The sequence below is a fragment of the Pterocles gutturalis genome, unplaced genomic scaffold (genome assembly GCF_000699245.1).
Source record: "Pterocles gutturalis isolate BGI_N339 unplaced genomic scaffold, ASM69924v1 scaffold16985, whole genome shotgun sequence".
Classification (NCBI taxonomy): domain Eukaryota; kingdom Metazoa; phylum Chordata; class Aves; order Pterocliformes; family Pteroclidae; genus Pterocles; species Pterocles gutturalis.
This window is the reverse complement of record NW_010141124.1, coordinates 3,336-27,783: the sequence shown is the minus strand read 5'-3', so window position 1 is coordinate 27,783 and position 24,448 is coordinate 3,336. Positions and strand designations below refer to the sequence as shown.

The following is a 24,448-nucleotide window of genomic DNA, read 5'->3' as shown; positions in this document are numbered from 1 at the left end:
CCTCTATTTTCTTTCTTTATGGTTGCAACAGGCAGTTCTCAAGACCAACTACCTGCTCTGTGCACATTGCCAGTAAACAGAAGTTACAGTTTAACACTCTGCCTATAAAATGGTCCTATTAAGAAACACCTCCCCAAGAACCAAGGACTGTAAATTATCAAACTCCCCCAGTACAAGCGTACGGCCTTCTAATATTAAATTGTATGGTCTCCATCTACTGGCCAGAACAAACTTCAGCTGGAGCACAGAACTGGTGAAGTACAACCACTGCATCCACACACTTCCTCATGCTAACTGTTGAGAAAGCCCTGTTTTAACAATTTTGGGGAATTTGGTGTTTAGAGTTTGGTTTTTTTTGTTTCCTCCCCAGGAATACCAATTCCTAAACAGACAAAACTCCACATTAAAAATGTCTCTTGGTATTTTATTCTCAGATATTTTTAAATGGTGATGTTGCACAATTTTACTTCAAGTAATTCAGGCAACGTTAACTTCCCCAATTCAAAATATTGTGTTATAATCATATTTTTCACAGGTCTGAGTACAAAACATGAGTTTTATTCCAACATTTTTTGTTGGAAAATTAGCATTAGTTTTTAAGATTGTACATGAACTGAATATTAAACCTTTCAACTAATTTACATCAAATCCTATCACCGCAAGACAGGACCGTGCAGCTATTAAAGAACAACATTTTGTTAACAGCACATATTACATGAAAAACCATACTTCAGGTATATTTAAAATACAACTTTCTGTTGCTTCTTAGAAAAAAAGCTGTCACACATTTAATGCAGAAACAGTAAGAAGTATCCCCTTTGTTTTTTTCCTCCTTCCCCACCCTCCAAAGACACTGGCCATCTGCAAAAGATAGCAACCAGTGGTAATGGTGTTGGCAAAATGAGAGATAAGTAACGACCTTCTGAACAAAACTTAAGTTAAACTTGTAATTCCTGTCAGTCACCACTAACTGGGGAATACTTCACTATTTACTCCTGGATGATGGTCCCCTGGGGAGCACCTGCCAACATGCATCCTTCCCACTTTTCTGGAAGGAAATTCCAAGATTCCATTTCAGCAACCAGTATTGCTCATCTGGTGCCTCAGGAGAGCTTAGAACCTCCTCTGCAAGGAGAAACACATCCTGCAAAAAAACCCCTTAAAGCATTCTCTGCTTACTGTTAAATTTTCAGTATCTATTACTTAATAAGTGAAACTCCACTAAAAATACTTGTGTGCATCTTGTTTTCACATTAAGTTATTCTTAAACCAAGAGTGGTACCAATACTAAACTCAAAAGACATTTTGATTTCATGGTTTACCAGACACAAAAATTTCCTGTACCTGAAGAGAGGTCATGAGCATACTTTGGAGTGAGAAAGCAAAAATCATAAAATCAAAACTGACTTGAACATACCAGGTCCTACCTTACCTTCTTGAAAACATCCGGAGAAACTGGTCTGAACTAGAATGGCAGGAAAAGATCTCACAGAGACCGTAGCAACAGAGCAGAAATTGCCATTCCTCGTCTCCAAACCAGAGAGATGAATTTCACACCAACTCCAGCCTTGCAAGAGTGCTTGGAGATCATCATCCCAGGCTGCCATGCCCAGGCTGATTTTCTGAATAGCCTCTGAATAGCTGAGAGGCTATTTGGTTTCTTCTCAATCAGGTAATTAGAAAGATCAGAGTCAACCCATGACAAATGTAAAGGCCAAACATTTGGGCCTTATCAGCTGTGAAGGAATATGACACTGCCTTTGAAAAGCAGATACTCTGAAACAGAAGTGTTCTAAAACTCAGGAGACAAACCCTAGATTTCTACTGCAACAACCATACTGTTACTAAGCTTAGCAATTTGTATTCAAATATACGAAATGCTCAGCTTTCTCGTGTCCAGAATGGGTCTCCATTCCTCATATCTCTTTTGAGTCAGAAAAGATGCTGTAGAAACCTTTTCCTGAACTAAAAACAAACCAAACTGATGGCTTTTGCAGCTATAGCACTGGGTAATATCTCCTGAAGGAGGCTCCTGTGAAAGAGGAAAATCGATTCAGTAGTGGCAAAGAGGCACAAACGTCCTGTTACACCTATTAATAGTACATTAGTCTGAGGCTAACATGATTCAGAGAGACATCTAACTTGGGACAAAAGGAGATATTGACGGAGGTGGCTTACACCCTCTGTAAATAAAAGCATCTTCTGAATCACACCTTTGAATACAGATTAAATAGCAGATAATTTACCCGTCAATGTGAAATAGTAGTGAAATCTCCTTCAGAGCTGACATGATGAGGCAGCAGGGGGGCTGCCTGACGTAGAGAAAGGATTTTTTTAACTGGTTGATTCTAGGAGTAGGAAAAAATAGATTCCAGGAAATCAAAGTGTTTCTGACTAGTTGCGTTACAGTACAACTACTGAGGCTATTCAGTGAGCCACTGAACTGCCAATAACAAATACCATCCCACAGACCACCCGAGATACTAACAATTTCTCATCTATCAGCACCAACTCAGATAGTAGTCTCCTTTAGTCTCAAACACCTCCTTATGACAAAATATGTGATCAGCTAGGCACACCTGTTTTCCTTCACTGAGTAGGGCTGCAGACAATTATTTACCTACAAACTTTGTTACAGATATCCAGTATCAGGTGAGATGAATCCCATGACTTTTACTCAATATTGAGCCCATACCTCTGAAGTCTCAACAGATGTTAAGCTGTTCCGAGCTATGTCCTTTCTTAAAGCAATACAAAGATCTTCACAGTAATCTAAAAAGGGAAAAGATCTCTACTAGACAAAAGCTTAGATCCTGTTACTGCTTCTTGGAAGACAACAAATACATTTCTTAGAATTTGAGAGACCATCAAGCCCCATACAAGTACAATTGGCCAAGCTAGCAAAATAAGAGTGGACTAAATAATTAATAAGAAAAGGCTAAGGTTGTTCCCCAAAGATGCACAGTAAAATACAAACTGAAAAAACACAGGGTGGCAAACACTTGACTTTCGTATTATTTTTAATACCACCCTCATTGTATTTGGAAGACTCAGTGTATGCACGTACCCCTATAGATACCACTTAAGGCAAAAATAAAGCTGTATACCCAGCACATACACACATACAGAGCTATCAGGAAATTCACCTTCCTTCATTATTTAATAAAAATTTCCAACTGTGCAACACATCTTACTCTCATGCATGTACTCCATCCATGAGACTGAAAGATCTAGACATGTAGAGAACAGACAACATCTGGCATAGTAACAAATGTTCTATGCTTGGGGAATAGCAGCCCTTGTGCTCAGCATTACTTTGAAGTCTCTGCAGAGAAAAAGCAGTGACAGTGCCACAGCAGTACACAAACCCTGTGTTGAAAACATGAAGTCTGCAAGTCGCTTTCTTACTCAGATTTTGCACAGGATTCTCAGGGGGATCTTGCAGAGAAAGCCAGGCAAAGGAGACTAGACATTTATCTGCGTTAGTATCTTCCATGAACAACCCAGAGCCGCAAACAAAAAGCAAGTAGTTTCACCTTCAGAACAATAAGAACAGATGAGAGTTTAAATGGGAACTCACCAAAGCTTCAGGAGATGAACTACTTTTGAAGACACTGCTCCTGAACGCTAGTTACTATTGTATGCTTAAATAAGCTAATGAAACTGCAATACTAAACACTGTGTCCAAAGTCTGTGAAGTTTTCTAGTTTGTTTTCTGTTGTTACCGAGTACAACTTCGAATACTTTTGCTTGGACATGCAGGGTGGATTCAGTACCTCTTTGTTCTGCCAAAGCAGAGCACCGCTACTGTTTGCGGCGCTCTTTATGCCACATCAGCTACATCTCTTTACCAAATGCAATGGCTGACCATTTTGATAAAACATGATTTAGAGTTCTACACTGAGGAAAAATAGTTGAAATAAAACTATGACCCTTCCCATACCAGTACCATGGTTAAATTAGTTCAGCTCCTTCCTAAGGATGTTTTTCTGGTTTTGGGTTTGTTTTTTTTTTGGTTTTTTTTTTTATAGCTCCAGATAAAGCTACTGTTCTACTATACTTTTTTTGGGCGAGAGCACTTCAGTGCTGTGGAAGATCAACACTGGGTGCTTAAGAATTTTGTATTCCTGTAAGCATCTATTAAGGAACCTGAAAAGCTAAAATTAGTGATTCAGTTTTTAAATAGTATTAACCCTGGCAAGTTCAGTGGGAACAGGCAAGACAAGACCTCCAGGTACTCCCTGGAACTGACCCGCCGTCAGGCTGGGACAGCTGCTCACTGTGTCCTTTCCTTTGATAATGATTGTTAACAAGGTAGAAGCAACTGCACGAAGTTGCTCTGTGCTGGCTCTGGCACACAGGACAACCCCATCTCCTGTCTCTATTTGTTCTCATTAACCTGGACTGAAAGGAAGAAAAGATGTTTAAAGTTGGTCCATTAGGAGAATAGCTTGGATGCTGCTCTCTTACATTACAGAGAAACAAAGCTGATGCTGTTTCAGGGAAATACTAAATGTGCTACTATTTTCTCCACATAGTGGTAATCCAAAAAAGGGAAAAGGCTGAAGCTTTGAGAACAAGTACAGAAAGCAAGCTGCAGGGAAAAACTTAAATGTTTTAGACTGAAGGAAAATTCAAATAAAGAATACTTCAAACTACAGTGACAACCCATATGGTTAAGGCAGTTTGTGTCACAAATGTTTGGATGTGACGGTCCTACAGAGTTTTTGATAAGCCCATTCTGTATAAGGTTTTTTTTTGAAACCTGAATCAAAGGCAAAACTAAGTTTATTTGTCAGTAAGAGAGAAGTTTTACATGTAAAGTTCTGCCTTTTCCTGTTATAAAGGAAGAAAACTTACACCCTCTTTGAAAAGACTTTTATGTTTTTAACAGACCATTGAGATTGACTTGAAGAACACTTCAGTAAACAACTGAAGTTTTTTGAAGATCAATGCGTATACTAACATCTTCAAAGTAATAGAGCACAAAAACTTCACTCACCTTTGTTAGAAATCAGATACTCTGCTTATGCTTGCTGGTATGTTAGCTAGTAAATGATGTATTGCTCTTGCAGTACCAAAAAGACCTGAAAAGTTTTTTGATTCTTTCAGGTCAGGCTATCAACTGTTTTTTTTTTTAAACAAAACACAGACTACTGTAACAGTATCACTGGCTGCCAGATCATGTTGTACACTTGCAGCTGGAACAACACTATATTTTATAAGTCATGAAATGCAATTGCATCTGAACACAAAAAACATTTTAAGTCAAGATATGTAAATTTACTGTCATAAAAGGAATGCCATTAATTTTCCATTCTACACACTTGGGTGAAAAACTTGTTAAAAAGTCAAGAAACAAACCGGCATAAAAATCTGTAATAGGCAACAATATACAAAGTTTTAAATATAAAACCATGACTTTTATAGTTTGTTACTTGCATCTTTTCACAAGAGGAAATTAAAAGAACCACACATCACTGAACTTCTACACAAGCTTCTTGTGTTTCAATGTCATTTATTGAGGAGTGAATGAGATACTGTCAGACATGCCAAAGAGACTTCACATTCAAGGGCTGGAAGCTGAACAGCTTTCCTCATTGAGTCACTGTACAAGTTGTTTTTGGGAATCTGAAAGTGCAATCAATGAGGTCTTCATGCTCGATGTTTGTCTTCAGTTTTTCATCTTTTGATCTACTAACTTGTTGGGCAGAAGGACACTTTCTACCCTATAAAGACTCACACTCCAATTAATACAATTAACACCAGATGTAGAGAAACGTTTATCTGTTATAACGTACATCTACTGCTGAATACAAGGTCTTAAAGCTGTTTAATTCATTATGTCTAGTGAGAAAACAACTCGTTTCCCTTTCACCATCATATGGATGGCTTATACTGTTAGAAAAATACTCTTCAGTGCTATTGTAGGGCTTACAGGAAACTTCTTCCATGTTGTGGGATAAAAACCGATTTGAACACCGTTCTGGAAGAATGCTTCTTCCTGCTGCCACTGCCTGTAGGTTGCAGAAGAATGGCCTACATGCACTACAGTTCTGGTTTTACTCAAAAAAGAAACAAAAGAAACCTAAACAATAGGGTAAACGTTTATTTGGAGTTAGTTTTCTTGCAGATGATAATTAAGGCCCTTCAAGCAGAGTTCAGGAGCTCCTGTATGGCTGCCTGTTGGTCTGCATTGAGCTGTGATATGCATTCTGTCCACAGTCCTCCCGACGTCTAGAAAACAAATGAGAAGTTGTCTTTAGGCAGGCTGACAAGCTTCTAAGGCACATGCTAAACTTTCATATGTTTACACAGCTCAACATTCACTGGGTTTATCCCTGTAATATGTATGCCAAAGAGAACAGGCTGAAATTTTCAGTTACACAGTCCTACGCAGGTCCAACTAGAGATGCTCTAAAATGCTAAACAGCGGCAAACTCTGGTTAAATAGCACCAGCATAACTGATTTGAAACTCCTGGAACTCCCTATAACTAAGTGGGTCAAATGACAATTGACACTCTTAAGTTAACCAGAGCCTAAGCCATTTGCTCCATTTTGCACTAAAGTTAAAAGATCAATTTCAGGCAAAACTGAACCACCCCTAAACATGAGAGTATCTTTTGGGCACCGGTGCACCAGTAACACATTCAGAGGAACGGAGCACTGGGATTACAGCATGACATGCTACACTGTGTGTGCACGTGCAAAGTTCTGCTGCCAACACATGGTGTTACTCTTTAGTGAAAGGAATGGTAAATTACCTCCCAGAGAGAAGAGAATGTACACAGTATCTATTGGGTAAATGTAAACCCACACTTTCCTGCCCCTCAGTATACCTCACCTGTGCTGCCACAGCCCTCTGATGAGATGTTAGCTTTTAAAGTCACCGACAGTATGGACTGGTTCTAATAGTACCAGAAAATGCCGAAAATTAAAAAAAAAAGGTTGGGAAAAAGTATTTATTCACTTATCAACAGAAGCTGGAAGCAACTGGCACCCAGCCTTCTTTAGAAGAGCAATGATAGTAAAAAAAACTGCAGGTGACTGGCTGTAGGTCTTTAAATTTAAATTGAGACAATACACTGAAATACTTCTGGCCTGAGAACACTTAAGCATGAGCAAAAAAGTTTACATTTAGTTCCAGTTATGACCACAATGGTACTCACGTCAGATGCTGGCAGTGGAAAAGTTTACTGAGATCATTAAAAAAAAGTCTCTTTTGCAATCTGGGAAGCAGCAACAGATCGTTATCAACTACACAGCCTTTAAAGCTCCTACCATGGTATAAAACATTTTCAGTGTTTTACTGAAGTCAAAGTACTATGTGTAAAGAGAGACAGGATTGGTAACAGTAAAATAAAATTATATTTAAAAAAAACCCATGACCTTTAAGATTGCCCCCCCACCACCTCTAGTATGAAGGTAAATGCAGAAGTCTTGTTTCCATCTTATGTTCCCATCATTCCTGGCCAAAACAAGACTTTGCTATACACAGCTAATCTATACATGCATGTGCCACAGTATTGTTAAAAAAAAAAAAAAAAATCAACTAACATTGCACATTTAAGGTAAAGTGAACAAACACATTAGCATACACTAATAACAAGTTCAATACCCAGACTTTAACTACTGACAGCAAAGATTCATATCTGTCAGCCAGAATCTAGAGCAGCCACTTACACCACTTTCACTTTGAAACTTTGATTTCATTGCTTCTATGCCTTCACATTTTTAACAAAGTCATTTCCTGACAGACATAATGGATCTCACAGGCTGATACACTCATCCAAGTGAATCCTTTCCAAAATCAAGTATTCCTAAAATTCTTGAACCTGAGTTTTGCCACATCATGCCAGGTAGAATGGATGATAATTGAACAGCTGCTGCTCCAAATCCTCTGTGCATTTTTATAAGCTATATGCTTTCCAGGCACACTACCTGCTGTCATTCAGTGCTGCACCCGTCAAGTACGTCCACCTGATAACATCTGGCCCTGGATCAGATCTACCCTATGAGAACTACCACTTACAACACTATAGAGAGGTGCATCTTAAATATTTGAACATCCTCATCACCCAGCAATGTAAGTACTCATTAAGGCATAAAGGAAGTGAACCCTGAGGCAGTTCCCCAAAGTTAGAGGAAAACATTGAACAGCCACCTATATTTGCACTGGATTAAAGAGGGCAGTAGTAAAATTATTTGTGGTTTGCACTCATACTCCAGCAAAGATCCCAAGCCTCTGCTGTATTAGTAAGTCACCACAGGATGCTGGTGACCCTTACAGGAACTACATATTGGATCGATCCTGCAGTACAGTTCACTGATAGAGACAGGTAGATTTCTCTCCAGATTTTAATTTTTGTCTCATTAAAAAAAAACCCCAAACAACCCAAAACCCATAAACAACTAATACTGGCTAGCATGTTAACCAACTAGCTGCATATACCTTAAAACACTGTTTTGTTTTTCTTTTTTTTTTTTTTTAATTAATAAGCTTCTGAAGTTTATCAAAAGAGACAGACATTATTCCAGTGCAAATACTACTAAGTTTTACCATTAGTGGTTCAAAGAATGTCCAAGGATCTGCAGGATCACTGGTTGAAGCATTATTCTCCAAGGAGACAAGGCTCTCAAAATTGGTTTAACAGTTCAGTTACTTCTAAAAGTAGATTCTAAATGTTCCCTTTATACCCAAGCAAGCATTTATTTACCTGCACTTGGCGAACAACATTAGCCAACCGCTTGGTACATGGATCTTCCTGTTTAATAGCTTCATGAATTTCACCATCCGCAATTATACCAAATATTCTGGGAAGGTTAGAGTTGTTGGGACCGAGGACAACTGGGTTGTTGCTGTTAAAATCAAAATATATATTACAAATAAGTTAATGTTTAACTAAAAAATTTAATGTATTTTACATTCAGCTGAGTGATTTTGAAATATCTTACTCTAAACCTGCTTATTTACATGTAAGTTTCACTCAGCTGAATAAGTATGAACAGCTTTGTTGCCCGCTGACAGAATGTTCCCTTCTCCTGTTAATATTTAACCAGCTGATCCTTTCATCAGCCTACACTTTATCAGGAAGAAATTCTGAACTTTACAGAATTGTTGAGTTCCATGCAGATGGAACTGTAAACAGTGTGACAGAAATACCCTGCCTAAAAGGGCTTATTCCTCTCCCTCTCAGTGCTGCAAGGGGGGGAGGAGGTTGTGTTACTGGCGTCAGGAGCACCAGTGATTTCAGCTTCTTGCCAGCACTCTCACTGACACAGCAAGTAAGCAGTTCTGCTCCCTCTTTCCCAGCCAAGTGTTGAAGTAAAGGAGTGCTGGCAACCAGGGATCTGGGTAGAAAACATGATCTACTTCCAGCCCTGCCACCTACCGCTGCTGGAACGCAGAAGCTGTGAATGCAAGATGGACAGAGAGCCAGAAGTACGTAGCAAGGCTGAGCCACCTGCACAGAGCTGGGTAAAAAAGTGTGCTAGTACTGTTATTCCCAATTTCTATATACATGTGTGTATACATATATGTCGGTATTATTATGATGTCTCTACATAACTGTATTATTACCAGCATAGGGACTGCAGTTGCCAGCAGCCATTTTGAGACCTTGCCTTAGTAAAGCATCAAGATACAAGGTGTTCGCATAGTATGGAAGACTGTAGGAAAGCTATTTCCTTTCTACTTTTCTACTAAGATATAATACATTGTCAGCCAGAACATGGCTGCTACATAATGATTCAGAAGCTGACATTCCTCCACTCAATTATGAAGTGCAACTTGCACCCACACTAGATTATCTTTTTTTCATTAACCTATGGGACAGAGAACAAATCTAAGGAACAGGCTGTGGAACAATACTAACTGAAATTACTATTATTATATTTAGGGAGATAGCACTGTACCATGAATATAAATTCCTCCCTGTATTATACTCCCTGTATTATTTCTCTACTTCATAATTTGTTTTGTTGATACTCAAGCTTCTGGAAAGCAAAAAGATGCAAAGCTACTTTAAAAGGTTATGAAACGAAGGCTGCAAAGGGCATCTGTGCTGCTCTTACATAAGAAGACCTGGTCAGTTATTTATGCTGATATGTAAGCAGAGTATCAAAAATTTTCCTGAAATCTTCTGTTGAAGTTCCCAGCTGATCCTTTCCCATCATGTACATATAAAGCAGGCAGGAATTTTTTCAAGCCATGCAAACACTAGTTAGAATGAGAACACCAACTGTTTAAAAAACAGCATTAACATCATGGAAGGCTCAGTTCTGTCATTACAAATTATCTTCTCTAAAGCATATGCAGACCAACCTGGCAGTTTCTCAGTTCTGGAAAACGACTGCAAGGAAAGAACCTGCAAACAGGCTTACTTTCTGCATTTATGTTATGACTTTGCCTTACCTCTCAATTAAGTCACACAGATAATTGAAAGTATAAACAGCTTCTTCTTTATCTTCATGAAGTGGAAGCCATGATAACCAGTGTGGCAGGACTTCTTCAACATTTATACAGTCAGGCTTGAACTTCATTATCTTTCCTACAGCTGAAATGCAGTTCTCTGTTGCATTGACATTCTCTTTGGTTTTGGCATCTGCTGACTGAATGACTCTCACCAGCAATGGAAGCGCCTCTAATAGTTAAACACAAGAATTAAGTTTAATGCATAAACAAGTTATATTTTCTTAACATCACAAATTCTACATGAGACTACTGCACATATTAAAAACAGGGTTTTTTTGTGACCCAGCCACCAAAATCCAGTCATCCCAATGTTCCATTACTTCTAGGTTCTTCCCTGCTCGATAATCATCATATGAAAAACAAACAGATAAGCTATGCAAGGAAACAAAAGATAACAGCTCCTGCAAAAGTTTGGATTTGCTTTAGAAGTTCAGAAGAAAAAAAAAAATCTTCCGGTGTCTCAACTGAAGTTATGTAACCTACAATATACAAGACGTAGTAATTTATAGTAAAAACATAGGTAACAAGCATTGTCTTTTAAATCTAACACGTTCTATAAACACTGGATGATAAAAAGCACTAATACAGTGACATTCACATTAATTTGGACTGCAGCACCTGTCTACAGTGTATGCCTGCTGTACACCTATTGCTTGCATACACATATATACATATATAAATATACAGATGTACATACACATACACACCTCCCACCACTAAAAGGTGCACTAGGAAAAGCTCGTAAGAGTAATCTCATCTGGTGAATCCACCTGGCATAATTTAGATAGTAAAAATCAAACATCAAAGAAAAATGCCAATTTTCTTGCTACATTAATAGCAACTTTTTTTTTTTTTTAATGGTTGTGCAGGTAGCCAGATACACATTTCTAAATGCACCTTAACGTCATGTTTTTAGTTACTAGTGTCTATACAGACTTCAGAGCACTACACATGCATGCACGAACAATTGTCCTTGTGTTCTGCTAAAAATATAATGCTAAAGCTGTGAAATTCTATATCAGCACAGAAAATGGGTTGTGGAATTGTGCAGAAAGAACACCTCAAAATAACTCCAATTACTGAGGAAGAGCGAGATCTCACACTACTTCATTGTGATGAGTAAGTAGCAGGTTTGCAGTTAAGGAATACACAATGACACTTGCTATATTAACTTCACTGAACTAGATTTTTGAGGAATTTAGCAGCTATGGAAAAATATGATTAACCCTAAACTAGATAGGACTGATAAACATTACAGAACTGCAGGAACATTGGTCATCGGACCCATTAGGTTGTGTATTGAATGCAAGATAACAATGGTGGACTTTTCTCCAAAGTACAATTTGTTTCATAGAAGTTTACAATGTCTAGGCAAACTGAGTCTGCATTTTATACCACAGGTTTTCATGACTGCTGAAGCTAAATCTCATCTGTGTTTCCTCATATTCCTTAACACTAATGGATTACTCTCTAGGTGTGAGTGTCCTTGCAGCCATTAGATTAGGAAGGCATGAAAATGAATCAGTATGGGTTCCCCCTACAGCTTAGCAGCTGAGTTTTCTTCTTGTCTAGAAAATACATCTGTTCTCACGTTGGTGTTGTGATAGATGATCCCTAAAAACCCTTTTCACTATAAAAGACCGTCTTCTATAATAATATTTTTTTTCCGCAAGGACTGACTGCTCAGACATCTTTCACCACCAAAAGTTTTGAAGCCACTGGTACAATTTAGGAAGAAACACATGCAGTTGACTAATACAATATTCATAGAGAATACCTCATTATATTCTTCCACCATCATAGGAAATAGCAGCAATTTTGACAGCCACATAAATTGTAACCTTGTAACCCCATTTAGAAAGTTACTTGATTTGCTGTGGTTTTTCCTTCAATTTCTTTACTAATTCCATTTTTAATTCTTTTTGTTTCATCATAACATACCTCTTTTGCTATTTACAAGTTCTCCCCATATTCCTGTATTTCTTCCCCAAAATGCTCATGTTAATACATTTGCTTTTTCTGAATAGTCTCGAGTCTTTACATACTGCTGCAAACTTGCAATAGAATATGCCAGTGCTATATATTAATCAGTAAAGAAATTAATTATAAATAAAAGCTCACAAACATGGTGTTTTCAGAGAAGACAGTAAAATCTATGGGGTAGAAAGCTCATGCCATTGGCTTACTTGGTTTCTAATCACAGCACATCTTCATCTATTAAAATAAACCGCAAGGTTCTTTCATGCACATACAAAAGTAGTTCTATATACTTTTAAGGTGCCTGCTAATAAGTTGTATGCTGTAATGTAAAAAGGTTATTTTGCCTAAACATCCAACTGAAGGAGAACCCAGGTGTCTGGGTTGAATCAAGCATTATTTGTCAAAATACAAAGAAAAGGATCAAAGATGCTACATAGTTTAAGTGGACCAAGATAAAGCCTACTGAATGAAAAATAAAATTATACTTCATCAGATGCTAAAACCCCTCAAAACTCCAAAATCAGAATGATCTTGATCCCAGTCTCTAGGCCTCTAGTTCTGGGGCAAGACAAAAACTTTATGTAAAAGTTCACAAAAACCCCTTTTAGGAAGTATTTTTCTAGACAATTTTAAATTGTCGCCATGTGACAATGAAAATTAAAACCTCTACTGATGTTGGTAAGGCTTGTGTTAAAGCTCTAATTTATTCCTATCACATGGTTCTTATTTTCTTACATAATTTAATTCAGCTTTCATTTAAGACTCATGTGAAATAAATAAATAGTTGAAAGAGCTAAGTATTTTCTTAAAAAAGGAAAAAACCTCTCTAGTGTGCAAAATTTGTCAACCGGCAAGAAGAGTGCCAGCAGACAATAATTTATTGAAATTCAAGACAGATTTGAAGTTTTAGAGAAACACGCAACATTCAGAAAGAAAGCTGACAAAATGTTTCCGATAGGCATTCTCCTTTCATTTCTTAGTCACAGAAATTAGGCTCCTTCTTTTTACATAATGGGACAGCAGATAGCCACATTAGTTGCATTCTAGGCTACTCCTTATTTTTTCCAAACATCTAAAGGGTTTTGCATTAATATGTAACCACATTAGTATTAAGAAGCAACTATGAGACAGGTGTGTACCAGAAAGGTATTTTTTTATTAAATCAACATTTGCATGGTAGACCATATTTTAAAAAAAATATGTATATCAAGTTTGCTAAGCAGTAAGTCCTGCAACAAATGCTACTACGCAGAACATCATAGAAAGCCAAAAGAATTCAGGCACTTCACTAATCATCATCAGTTTGCCACACAGGTCATACTGGCAATCTGTTTCGCTGCCAAAGAGAAGAGACGTCATCAACTAAAAGGTGAACAATTTGTATTCCCAGCCCCCCTGCTTCTCACAATCACAAATATTTTTAGCAGATGCATGTATGTACCTGTGCAAAAAGGACGATAGCTGTCACCACCAAATTGTGCCATAACTCCAATGCCGTAGGCAGCTGCTTGCCTAACCTCTGGGCTGTTGTCACATATTGACTGTAGCATTGGCCTCAGGAAGTATTCAGCGTACTTGAACGAGGAGGGGCTGCAGTGCTCTACAATGTCGTCAAAGATGCACAGCCCCCACTGCCTGTCTGGCCATGGCCTATGTGGACACTGCATCAAAACCACGTAACATTTAAGCCACCATAAAGTCAGTAATTTTGTACAGTCAATGATTATATCAATAAAACAATCATAGTAACAGTGGTCTAGTGTTTTTGTTAAATTCTTCCTGGATTAAATTTAGTCCCACAAAGACATGATTTTCTGTAGTGATAGTTGCAGCAATACCATAAACAAAGCAAAATCCAGGTGAGCTACTTAAAATAATAATGATTTTAGACTAAATCCTTTACCCCTATTTCAGTCTTAATTTTCCCCACTAGTCTGCAACACTTTTTAGGCCACCTTATTGAAATCCCTTTTAGAAAATGTCAGACACTCCCAGGCAAGTTAAACTTCTGAAAACAGTTGTGTGTGTCAATGATTCTGGGTCTTGCAACACAGAAATTAGAAGCAGCACAGCAGAGCAGTTGTTCAAAAAAGCACAGGGCAACAACTTGCTACTTGATCCAGAGTAAACCTTCAGCTCCCTCTATTTTGTAAAACAGTAATTGCTACATTCTATCCACCAAGTTCTCTACTATTCCAGCATGGAAAGCCTACTAGCACAACAGAAAAAAATAATCAGTCAAATTAAAAGCAAGCACGGTACTTACAATTAGGTTGACAATTAGCGGAAGTAGTCTTTCGAACCATGGCAGTACCTTCTCCTTATAACTGCTGAATATTGAGTGCAAAATGTCTGATACTTTAGTCAAAATATAAATGTCACTGTCATCCTGATAGGAAAAGGATACAACTCACATTAAGACTAATGTTCTTTAATATTCTGGAAGTCACATTAAATGCTAAGGTCTCTAAAATAATGGAATAAAGTTGGTTTTACAAAATCAAATAATTAAACAATCTTTTTAAGTACACTATTTTTCAACTCTTGGTCTAATCATAGAATGGTTTGGGTTGGAAGGAATTTGAAAGGTCATCTAGTTCCAACACCCTTCCACTAGATCAGGTTGCTCAAAGCCTCATCCAGCCTGGCCTCGAACACCTCCAGGGATGGGGCATCCACAGCTTCTCTGGGCAGCCTGTGCCAGTGTCTCACCATCCTCACAGTAAAAAAAAATTTCTTCCTAACATTTAATCTAAATCTGCCCTCTTTCAGCTTAAAACCATAACCCCTCATCCTGTCACTACACTCCCTGATAGAGTCCCTTCCCATCTCTCCTGTAGGCCCCCTTTAATTACTGGAAGGCTGCTATAATGTCCCCACGGAGCCTTCTCTTCTCCACACTGAAGAACCCCAACTCTCTCAGCCTGTCCTCATATGGGAGGTGCTCCAGCCTTCTGACCATCTTCTTGGCTCTCCTCTGGACCTGCTCCAACAGGTCCATGTCTTTCTTGTGCTGAAGAATCCAGAGCTGGATGCAGTATTGCAGGTGGGGTCTCACAAGGGCAGAGTAGAGGGAGAATCACCTCCTTTGACCTGCTGGCCACACTTCTTTTTATGCAGTCAGGATGGAATTGGCTTTCTGGTCCGAGACTGCACATTACCAGCTTATGTGCAATTTCTCCATCCACCAGTACCCACAAGTCCTTCTGCACACAGCTGCTCTCAATCCATTCAATCCCCAGTTTATACTGATCTATATTGATACCGGAGATTGCCCCAACCCAGGTGCAGGACCTTGCACGTGGCCTTGTTGAAAGTTCATGAGGTTTGCACAGGCCCACCTCTCAAGCCTGTCAACGTCATTCTGGATGGCATCGCTTCCCTCCGACATATCAACTGCACCACACATCTTGGTGTCGTCAGCAAATTTGCTGAGGGTGCACTAAATCCCACTACCTATGCCATTAATAAAGATATAGAGCAGTACTGGTCCCAATACAGACCCCTGAGGTACGCCCTTTGTTACTGATCTCCATTCGGACACCAAGACGTTGACCACTACTCTCCGGATGCCACCATTCAGCCAATTCCTTATCCACCATATAGTCCATCTATCAAATACATATCTCTCCAATTTAGTGACAAGCATGTTGTGTGAGACTGTGTCAAAGGCCTTACAGGAGTCAAGACAGATGACATCTGTTGCTCATCATAGAAGCTGCCAGACTAGTCAGGCATGATTTGCCCTTTGTGAAGCCATGTCAGCGGCCTCTAATCACCTCCCGGTCTTCCATGTGCCTTGAGAAAGCTTCCAGAAAAATCTGTTCCATCACCTTACCAGGCACAGAATGAGACTGAATGGCTGGTAAGTTCCCAGAATCCTCCTTTTTACGCTTCTTAAAAATATAAGTGGATTGCTAGTACCCAATTACCTAGGACTTGAAGGTTTGGTTCAGGACAGAAAAATTTTATGAAGACAAACACTGCCTTGTGCAAATTTACTGCTTCAATGGACTCCCTTTACAGAAGACAGAAGGCCCTTTTCCTCTTCTGTACGTTAACAGATAACCTAACAAGCTTTTATTGAAAAGTCACTGGATAACTGCCTTTGTGACACAAGATTGTGGCAAAAATACAGGCAATATTAATTTTGCCTCTCATTGCTTAAGTTAATTTTTCACCTTGCCCAATTAATGGATCAAACTGATGAAGTAAAGATCCTTGGCTCACATTCAGCTATCAATTCATGTTATATCTGCAAATAAGGATTATTCCCTGGACACACTTGTGTTCGGAAGACCCTTTATCTTTGTTTTAAAGCACGTTCTGTTGTACTCCATATGGTTCCTTTAATCCATTTATACTTTAACAGGTAGGGAAAACAGAATACAGCTAGTTTCTCGTCCCTAGGGAGAAACTAATAAGTATTTCTCATGCAACAGACAGCTTCCCATAATCGGATACTTAAACCCTCCCTACTTAGACAACTTCTCCGTTGTCAAGGCATAATTCAAGCAATAACTCTGAACATTCGCACAAATGGAAACAGAGATGGAGAACTGCTACAGCACACCACAAGGTCCACCTGGCCTAGTATTGTTTGTTTACTAATACCTGGTAACAGATGCTCAGGGGGAGAGCATAACACTTGCTTAGTGTATGCCTTCTCCTACCCCCTTCTCGTATCAGCAGTTTAGTTATTGCCTAAGCTAGGACCATATCAGAAACTAATCTTTGAGTATCTTTCATGACTTCTGTTCTCCCTTATGTTTTTGCTGCCTTGAGGTAAAGGCTACATAAACATATTCCGGGACCAAAGATGTATATACAAATGTTATTTATTACCATATGTTAATTCTGTCCATATGGCAAGTGACAGTCTAGTTCCACTCCTACTTTCACAGGGTAATGAAGACAAGTCTTCCTTGCAGTCTTTTTCAGCAAGGTCAAATATCAATTAAAGCATTTTAAAAAATGCCTTACAACTCTGTTGCAGAGTAAGGATTCAGCTTTTCTGAAACTGCTGATTCCTAGCATTTTCTCTCATTATCACTACAGGGTGACACATAAACGCCTAACTCACTGTCTACAAGAATGAACAGTGAACAATGCAAATAGGAAAGGAAGAAAAATCAGGGAAGGCTTTTGTCTCAGAACTCGAGTTTTGTTATTTTTTGATCCCAAGCAGCGTGTAGGTGCCAGAAATCTATCCTTTTGAATGCTGGCCTAATGTTCCCAAAGGAAAGGGGCTCAAGAACTGCATTGTTTTTCAAGAAAGCATTTCCATATGGGTACATGATCTGTTAACATATATTCTGGAGCCCACATACAGGGTTAAACTCACGTAAATAAGCTTCATGATTCAACTTCACAAGTTTCACACCTGTAATGTGTGTCAAAAAAATGTCCTAGTTTTTAAATTTACCGAGTACCCTTTATGTCTCATGTTATAAGCATCAGTGACATTATTCTTTATTACTCTCCCCATACCAATAATGATTGAATAGAACTATCGTATCTCTTCTGCAGTCACCTCCACTTCAAACTGAAAAGTCACTTTGGTACCTTAACATGAAAATAGTCACTTTGGTGTTCTCTTGTAAGCAAACGCATTATGCCAGCTATTCATTCTGCTGCCCTAATTTGATACTATTTTAGGTCTATTATTTTTGAGACAGGCTCCTGACCTTACATGTCAGAGGTCTAGGTATCAGAGGTATGCTCAAGGTTAAGTGCCACCTAGGTCATAAGCCACAAAGAGAAAGTCAGAAAGGCTAGGCCTTAGATTATCACTGATACAGCATCTGACAGCAGACTAAAGTGATGCAAGAATTGTTTAAGAGGATGAAGAAAATGAAGAGCCATATCCTGAACTTCTTCCTTCAGTATACTGGACAAAAACCTTTTCTGTTTTCTAATTCACATATGTAGTGTTACCCTTTTCTTACCAGACGTTTTGAAGGAATACGGTAACAGAACATTCTTCCAGGAAGAAATAATTCTGAGGATGCACTATGCTTTAACTGAGTAGCATAGCATATCCATGTGATGTATTTCTATCCTCATGCTTTATGAGTGGAAAAACTCCCCAAACCGACTTACTTCATCTTGTAATGACTCTTCAACTTGCTCATCATAGTCTTCATCTTGTCTTTTCACTAAATCAAAAAACAAATATTAAACCATTACATTTCTGCAAGTGCATAAGAAGCCTGTGAAAGGGAAAAAATGATGCAGAAGCAAATTTAGAAAACAGGAAACAACAGCTAAAGATGCAACAGGAATTTTCTGATTTTGAGAAGCTTCAAAGAGCTTTCACAGCAAAACAAGAAGTATAAATGAGACAGCTCAGTTTAAGAATGTGTAAAGCGCATGAAACAGAAATAAATGCACCAGCTTGTCCACAAGGACAAGAAAAGTCCATAGAAATAAGAAACTACCATTGCTTTAAGAAAACTGCAAAGACTTCAGATGAAAAAAAACACAGAAATGACAACACCATAGGCATATACACTGTCTTCAAGTAAATCTGTCCATCAACTTTTGATTAAACTACAGTATTTCTGCAAATGATGCCATCTTCATCCTCCCAGAGCTTACAACTCATGGATTCTGTTGTTTCAAAGTCCAATTACCTTACATAAATATGCAAATTGCACAAATATGAACTAAGTTTTTTCTGTGTGTTCAGAAATTATTAGGAATTCTACTTTAAAGAACAGCTATTATCACATCTTAACAGGAATTTGTGTTAACTTACCCTGTCTTAGTTCTTGATTTTTAAAGTGCTCCTCTAGTTTTCCTTTCAATATTCCTCCAAGTTCTTCAAAGTGTTCGTTGTTAAGGCATCCATCTCCCATTACCTCAATGCACTAGGTAAAATAGATTGATCAGATTTTCAGCCTTAGGTTATATGAACGTTTAGATTTCATTTCTAAATGAAATCTAAGCACACAGAGAATATTAATACATGCTTTGCTTTAAGTGATCACTAGCGGAAATAATACTAATACTAATAGAACATTAATATTGTAATCAATGCTATAACAATATTTATAGTCAAACAAAAATTCATGCAGAGGAAGCCTTGCATTTCTTCCAGCCATTTAAATGAACATCAAACACATGCCCTTTCTTACTGTAAGGGCTACGAACAGTAATGCCTCAAAATCTGTAAGGATGAAAGTTACCTTTGCAAAAGAATGCATTATTTCTGAGAGAACATCTGAATCTGGTTCTGTCCCAATGGCTTTGATGAGCGCATCACACATGAAGTGCCACATCTGTGTGAGGTACTCTGGCCCACGAACTCTAGCACATTCAAGAAGGAGGGGCATCGACTCTGCTGCTGCCACTCGAACACGTTTCATTATTAAGGAAATAAAACAATAAATAATAAAGTGCTTCAAATTTAAGCACCCACCACCATAATGAAGTTATTAGTTTTCTATCTAAAACTGATTCTTTTATTGCAGTCCAGTGCATTCGATTTCTTAATTAGATGCAGATTAAGAAAATTTAACTGTCTGCTATTTAAAAGTTGTTTCAGGCCATGACAGAAAAGCTGTTCAAGTTCTCCTTCACTTTGTTGGCACAAACATCACTTTCTCTGCTGTTTGCTTTTAACATTATAGACATGCTTATCTAAAAAGAAATCAGGTGAAAAAGTAGGATACGCTGCCTAAAATAGTGTGTAAAGCAACGTTCTCAGAAACAATTTCTGCTATAAAGCAACAGAATATTTTAACACCAACACTTTCAATTCATTTAAGAAAACAGTAAGCACAATGTTGGTTCTTCCAAACTAAGTTTCCATTTTCACAGTAGAATTCGTTAATAGGATATCATCATGGAAATAGAACTTCAACAAGGGAACCATCAGCTTTACAACTTGCTCTGTGTACTCCACAAATCCTTCTTTTAGCTCTTTTGCATAGCAAACCTGAAACACAAAGCATGGAAGTGCCACTTTTAAGGGAAAAAAACTGCTACTAATATTTTTCAACTATGTAATGGTGAGAAAGATTGTTAAAAGTTTAAGGGTTTTTAACTTATTTAAAACAAACATGCAATAATCCATTTATCTACCCCCGCCACTGTGGTATTTTAAGAAATCCTGATAGCAGCATGAGTTCTCACTCTTAGTACACGTGTGTATTTTTTAAAACATATTCAGAAACATCAAAATTTGCATAGAGGAACTACACTTTTAACATCTCCAATTCCTTAAAAGTTTTGCTAACAAAGGAAAACTAACTGTTAATCTTAAAAATTGAAGCTCCAAACTAAAGAAACTATCTTTAATCAAGTAAACCACAAAGTGTCTGAAATCCAAACTTAATCCAAACAGCGTTATTTCATTTGATACTATAAAGAATATTTTGATTACAGATTTTGGCTTCAGACTCGATTGTCCAGCAATTCACAGAAGACCAAAACTGTCCTATTACTCACGAGCATCTGGCATGCTGTTGCTTTTTCTTCAAGGCCTGCAGTTTTAATTCCAAAACTTTGCTGATCTCCTAGGTTTACAAATTCCCAGCCATCATCATCACTCATATTCTCCATATCTTGTGCTGTTACACAGAGGGAGAGAAAAAAAAAAACCAAAACACTCTAAACATGCCACAAAATAATTTCAGTACTTTTTCAAGCAAAACATTATTTTAAACCTACTGTCTAAAAGAGCTACTTCAGGTTTAATGGATGCAGTCTTCATTAAAGGTCCCATGACAACAGGAAGGTACTGCTGAAATTCTTTTCCAAGAATTTTACACATTCTGGCCCACGCTGAGATCATGTAAGAAATCTACAAAAGAGAACAGAGTCAGAATTTTCATGTCCCATGTTTTATTTTAATGCATACTTAAGAAGGAAAGCATAAAGGAAGAACATTATACAATAGAATTTTTAAAAGAATTTGTCAGCAGTGCATAGAACTTATTTCAAAGAGAACTCATCCAATATGCAATCCGTATAGAAATGCACCTTCAAAAGAGCTGTCCCAAGTCTTTATTTGTAACAACACATTCACAGCACCTCTGATCAAAGTTGCTATACATGTAAAAATGTGACAGTGTAAGATGTACTTGTAATGCACTCATGACTGTCTTGAAAAGTAAATTTCTTTCTGAAATGAATAATTTCCTGAATTTAAACGACATCACTGAGACACATTCCTGCAAATAGGAAATAGAGCAAAAAGGATTTTTGCTACTATTTTTTCAGAGGAGTATTTGTTTTCAGATGTACAAGTCAAAATAGCTCTCCACTCATTAGAACAGCTGTCTAACAAGTCTTGTTGAACTATGTATAAGAAGGTGACAGCAAGGGAATAGGTCATACAGTGACAAAGAAAAGTAGTTACTAATAGACAAGGAGCGACTACTCATGTGCTGAAATTTCTTCAGCAGGTACTGGAACTCTTATTTCCTAAACATACTTCTGTGAAAGATTCTAAGGCCATCTTAGGGTAATCAAACTCTGTTTTTTGTAAGACGTTGAGTAACTAGTCTGAAGGTGTAATTACATGGCGGGGGGAAATGTCACATGTACAAAGAACATTTTTAATACTAACCAATGAGCTATGCACTGTAAAGAGACAATTTTAACATACCTGGGGATCATCATCTTCTAGATCACTGAAATCTGTCTGTGTCTTCAATAACAGCTGCATTACATCTGATGCATCCTGCATAAACTAGATACAGGAAACAACTATGTTTTTGACAGCAAATTAAAAGGGTACATTTCTGAGACTTAAATGCTCACTTAAACTGTTTGATGTTAAGTCCAATGTACTATCAAGACACAAGCTAAACCTGGGAATAGACTGAAATGTGGATAAAAGTGACAAGTTCTTTTTCTGGTAGCTTCACCAAGTCAGTCTTATCTTAGGCTTCACTGTACCTCTATTCACATACTTGAAAGCAGAGGACTATTTAAATAAAAAAACATCATAAATAAATACTAATACTCACAAAAAATAAGCTAACAATTCTAACTTCCCAGATATCCTCCTTACTATTTTGATTCCTTTATGGAACTGGGATAAAAGCTGACAGCACGAACTACTCATGAGCTAGTAATATTTTAGGTCACATCAAATGCCTCAGTGATGTTACACCTATCCTCTTTTCACTCTGCATGTTCTCAGCAGTCCTCCAAGAATAATTTATTAAACATTAGTTATTTTAAAATCTGTTTAAAATTTAGTTGCATGAATGGTAAGTTTACTGGTAGTCCTTCTAAGTCAAAGCAAAAGGCTGTTAATTTTATTTTTGGGGGGTGGAGGGAGCTATTAGCTTTTTTTTTTGGACTGCATACATCACACTATTTTACTTCCAACTGTGATCTTCTGTTTTCTTCACTCAGTAAAATGAAAATCTGTAAGCCATGTGAACTTGCTATGAGAACATCACTTAAACTCTTATACAGCCCTTCACAGTTGTTTCTCAGTACTTTGTTACAGATACATTTTAACCAACTTACCATGTTATTACCATCAACATCCTGCTAAATATATCAAGCCACATGACAAACAAGTACTTCAAGTTCTATAACGAGCACAGTTAAAATTTTTCAGGTATCCGCATACAAATAACAATGCTGTTTCCTTTTAACTACATACATTTTACCTGCCATTCTGACACTACCTAAATGAGATGCTCCAGTATTTCTCAAGGCAAAAAAAAAAAAACCCAAGAATGAAGAAAAAAAGCTTGTTTTCAACATTGTTCAATACAAGAATAAATTGAGCTGCAATATTTTTTACCGTTACCTCAGAAAGACAGTTACCTCAGAAACAAAAAAATGAAGACAAACAGAGATCAGCAACAACATATCTATGCTTAACAAGTGAATATTAATTCCATGTTAACACCACAGCTTACCTTTTCTTTACCAACAGCAAGACCAATTAGGCTAATGCATTCAATAGTCTTTCCTCGTAAAAGTCTTAATTCCTTCTGAACAGCATTCTCAACAATGTGTTTTAAAGATGGCATAAATAAGTCATAGTAGGGAACAAACTTCTCCTCTGCTGTATCTGCAACTGATGCAATTGAAGTCACAACTTGCTCCAAAACCAGCTTAGTGCCTTTCTGTATCAACTTGGAAAGAGGAAGAATAAAGCATTATGTTTCTAAAGCACATATTTTACTTAAAAGCATGCCAAATCTAAAAAAACCTCTTGTATGTATGCTAATTCTTGTCGGCTTATAACAACATCAGCAGATGTATCTACTGGCTTATTTCAGACATCTTAGTTCAGGTACACTTATTCTTCGTACGTGACAGATCACCCACTGTGAAGCAATTTGTTCAGCATATTATACCTCTTGCAATTTTATCACCATAGTGGAATGAAGATGCTTCACTAGGTTATCCAAATATGGAATAAGCAGCGACTTGGGACAATCTTCAGTGAAGTTTATGAGTGCTGCAGCTGCATGGGCTTGAACACGCTGGTTGCCTTGATCCTCCATGGTTTGCAGAAGAGCTGCTATCACCTAGAACAGAAGTGTTTAATTTCAGAAAAACAAGTTTCTGAAAGGGACACAGTCTTACCACTCTTTTTTACACTATTCTACTACTTGCCTTCTCGTGAAATTTCTTTTGGAAACCAGGTGCGAAGTCAGTGGCCATTTGTCCGACAGCATTACAAGCAGCGTATCTTACTCTTGGATGCTGAAAAAGTATTTTCCTCAAATAGTTAACAAGTAGTCACGAGAGCAGAAATGAAAACATTCTGAAATAATTAATTGAATTAGACTTACAGGATCCTGAAGGAATAGCAAAACAAAATTAACTATCTCATTTAAAATTCCCTCCATCTGTTGGTGGCAACCTTCTCCAATGGCTGAGAGCGCCATCAAGCCAGCATGCCTGTATTGCCAGTCAGCTACAGATGAGCAAGAAGAAAATAAATATCTATTATTCATTTTGGAAACTACAAAGCACCACCAAAGACAAATCATCTTTTTTTTTTTGGG

At 37.7% G+C, this 24,448-nt stretch overlaps 1 protein-coding gene across 1 annotated transcript in view; it reads right to left on the bottom strand.

Moving 5' to 3' along the window:
• Positions 1–5,481: 5,481 nt before the first annotated feature.
• Positions 5,482–24,448, bottom strand: part of IPO5 (importin 5) — a 21,398-nt gene continuing 2,431 nt past the window's right edge. The window contains exons 2-17 of the mRNA XM_010083926.1: positions 24,233–24,357; positions 24,054–24,143; positions 23,792–23,965; positions 23,348–23,566; positions 22,072–22,155; positions 21,132–21,264; positions 20,910–21,031; positions 20,301–20,397; positions 19,646–19,818; positions 19,216–19,327; positions 18,558–18,613; positions 14,722–14,844; positions 13,897–14,116; positions 10,416–10,644; positions 8,719–8,860; positions 5,482–6,237 (exon numbers count right to left, since the gene is read on the bottom strand). Of these exons, the coding sequence (XP_010082228.1) occupies positions 6,151–6,237; positions 8,719–8,860; positions 10,416–10,644; positions 13,897–14,116; positions 14,722–14,844; positions 18,558–18,613; positions 19,216–19,327; positions 19,646–19,818; positions 20,301–20,397; positions 20,910–21,031; positions 21,132–21,264; positions 22,072–22,155; positions 23,348–23,566; positions 23,792–23,965; positions 24,054–24,143; positions 24,233–24,357 (2,186 nt within the window). The 3' untranslated portion in view covers positions 5,482–6,150. The remainder of the gene's footprint in view (positions 6,238–8,718; positions 8,861–10,415; positions 10,645–13,896; positions 14,117–14,721; positions 14,845–18,557; positions 18,614–19,215; positions 19,328–19,645; positions 19,819–20,300; positions 20,398–20,909; positions 21,032–21,131; positions 21,265–22,071; positions 22,156–23,347; positions 23,567–23,791; positions 23,966–24,053; positions 24,144–24,232; positions 24,358–24,448) is intronic.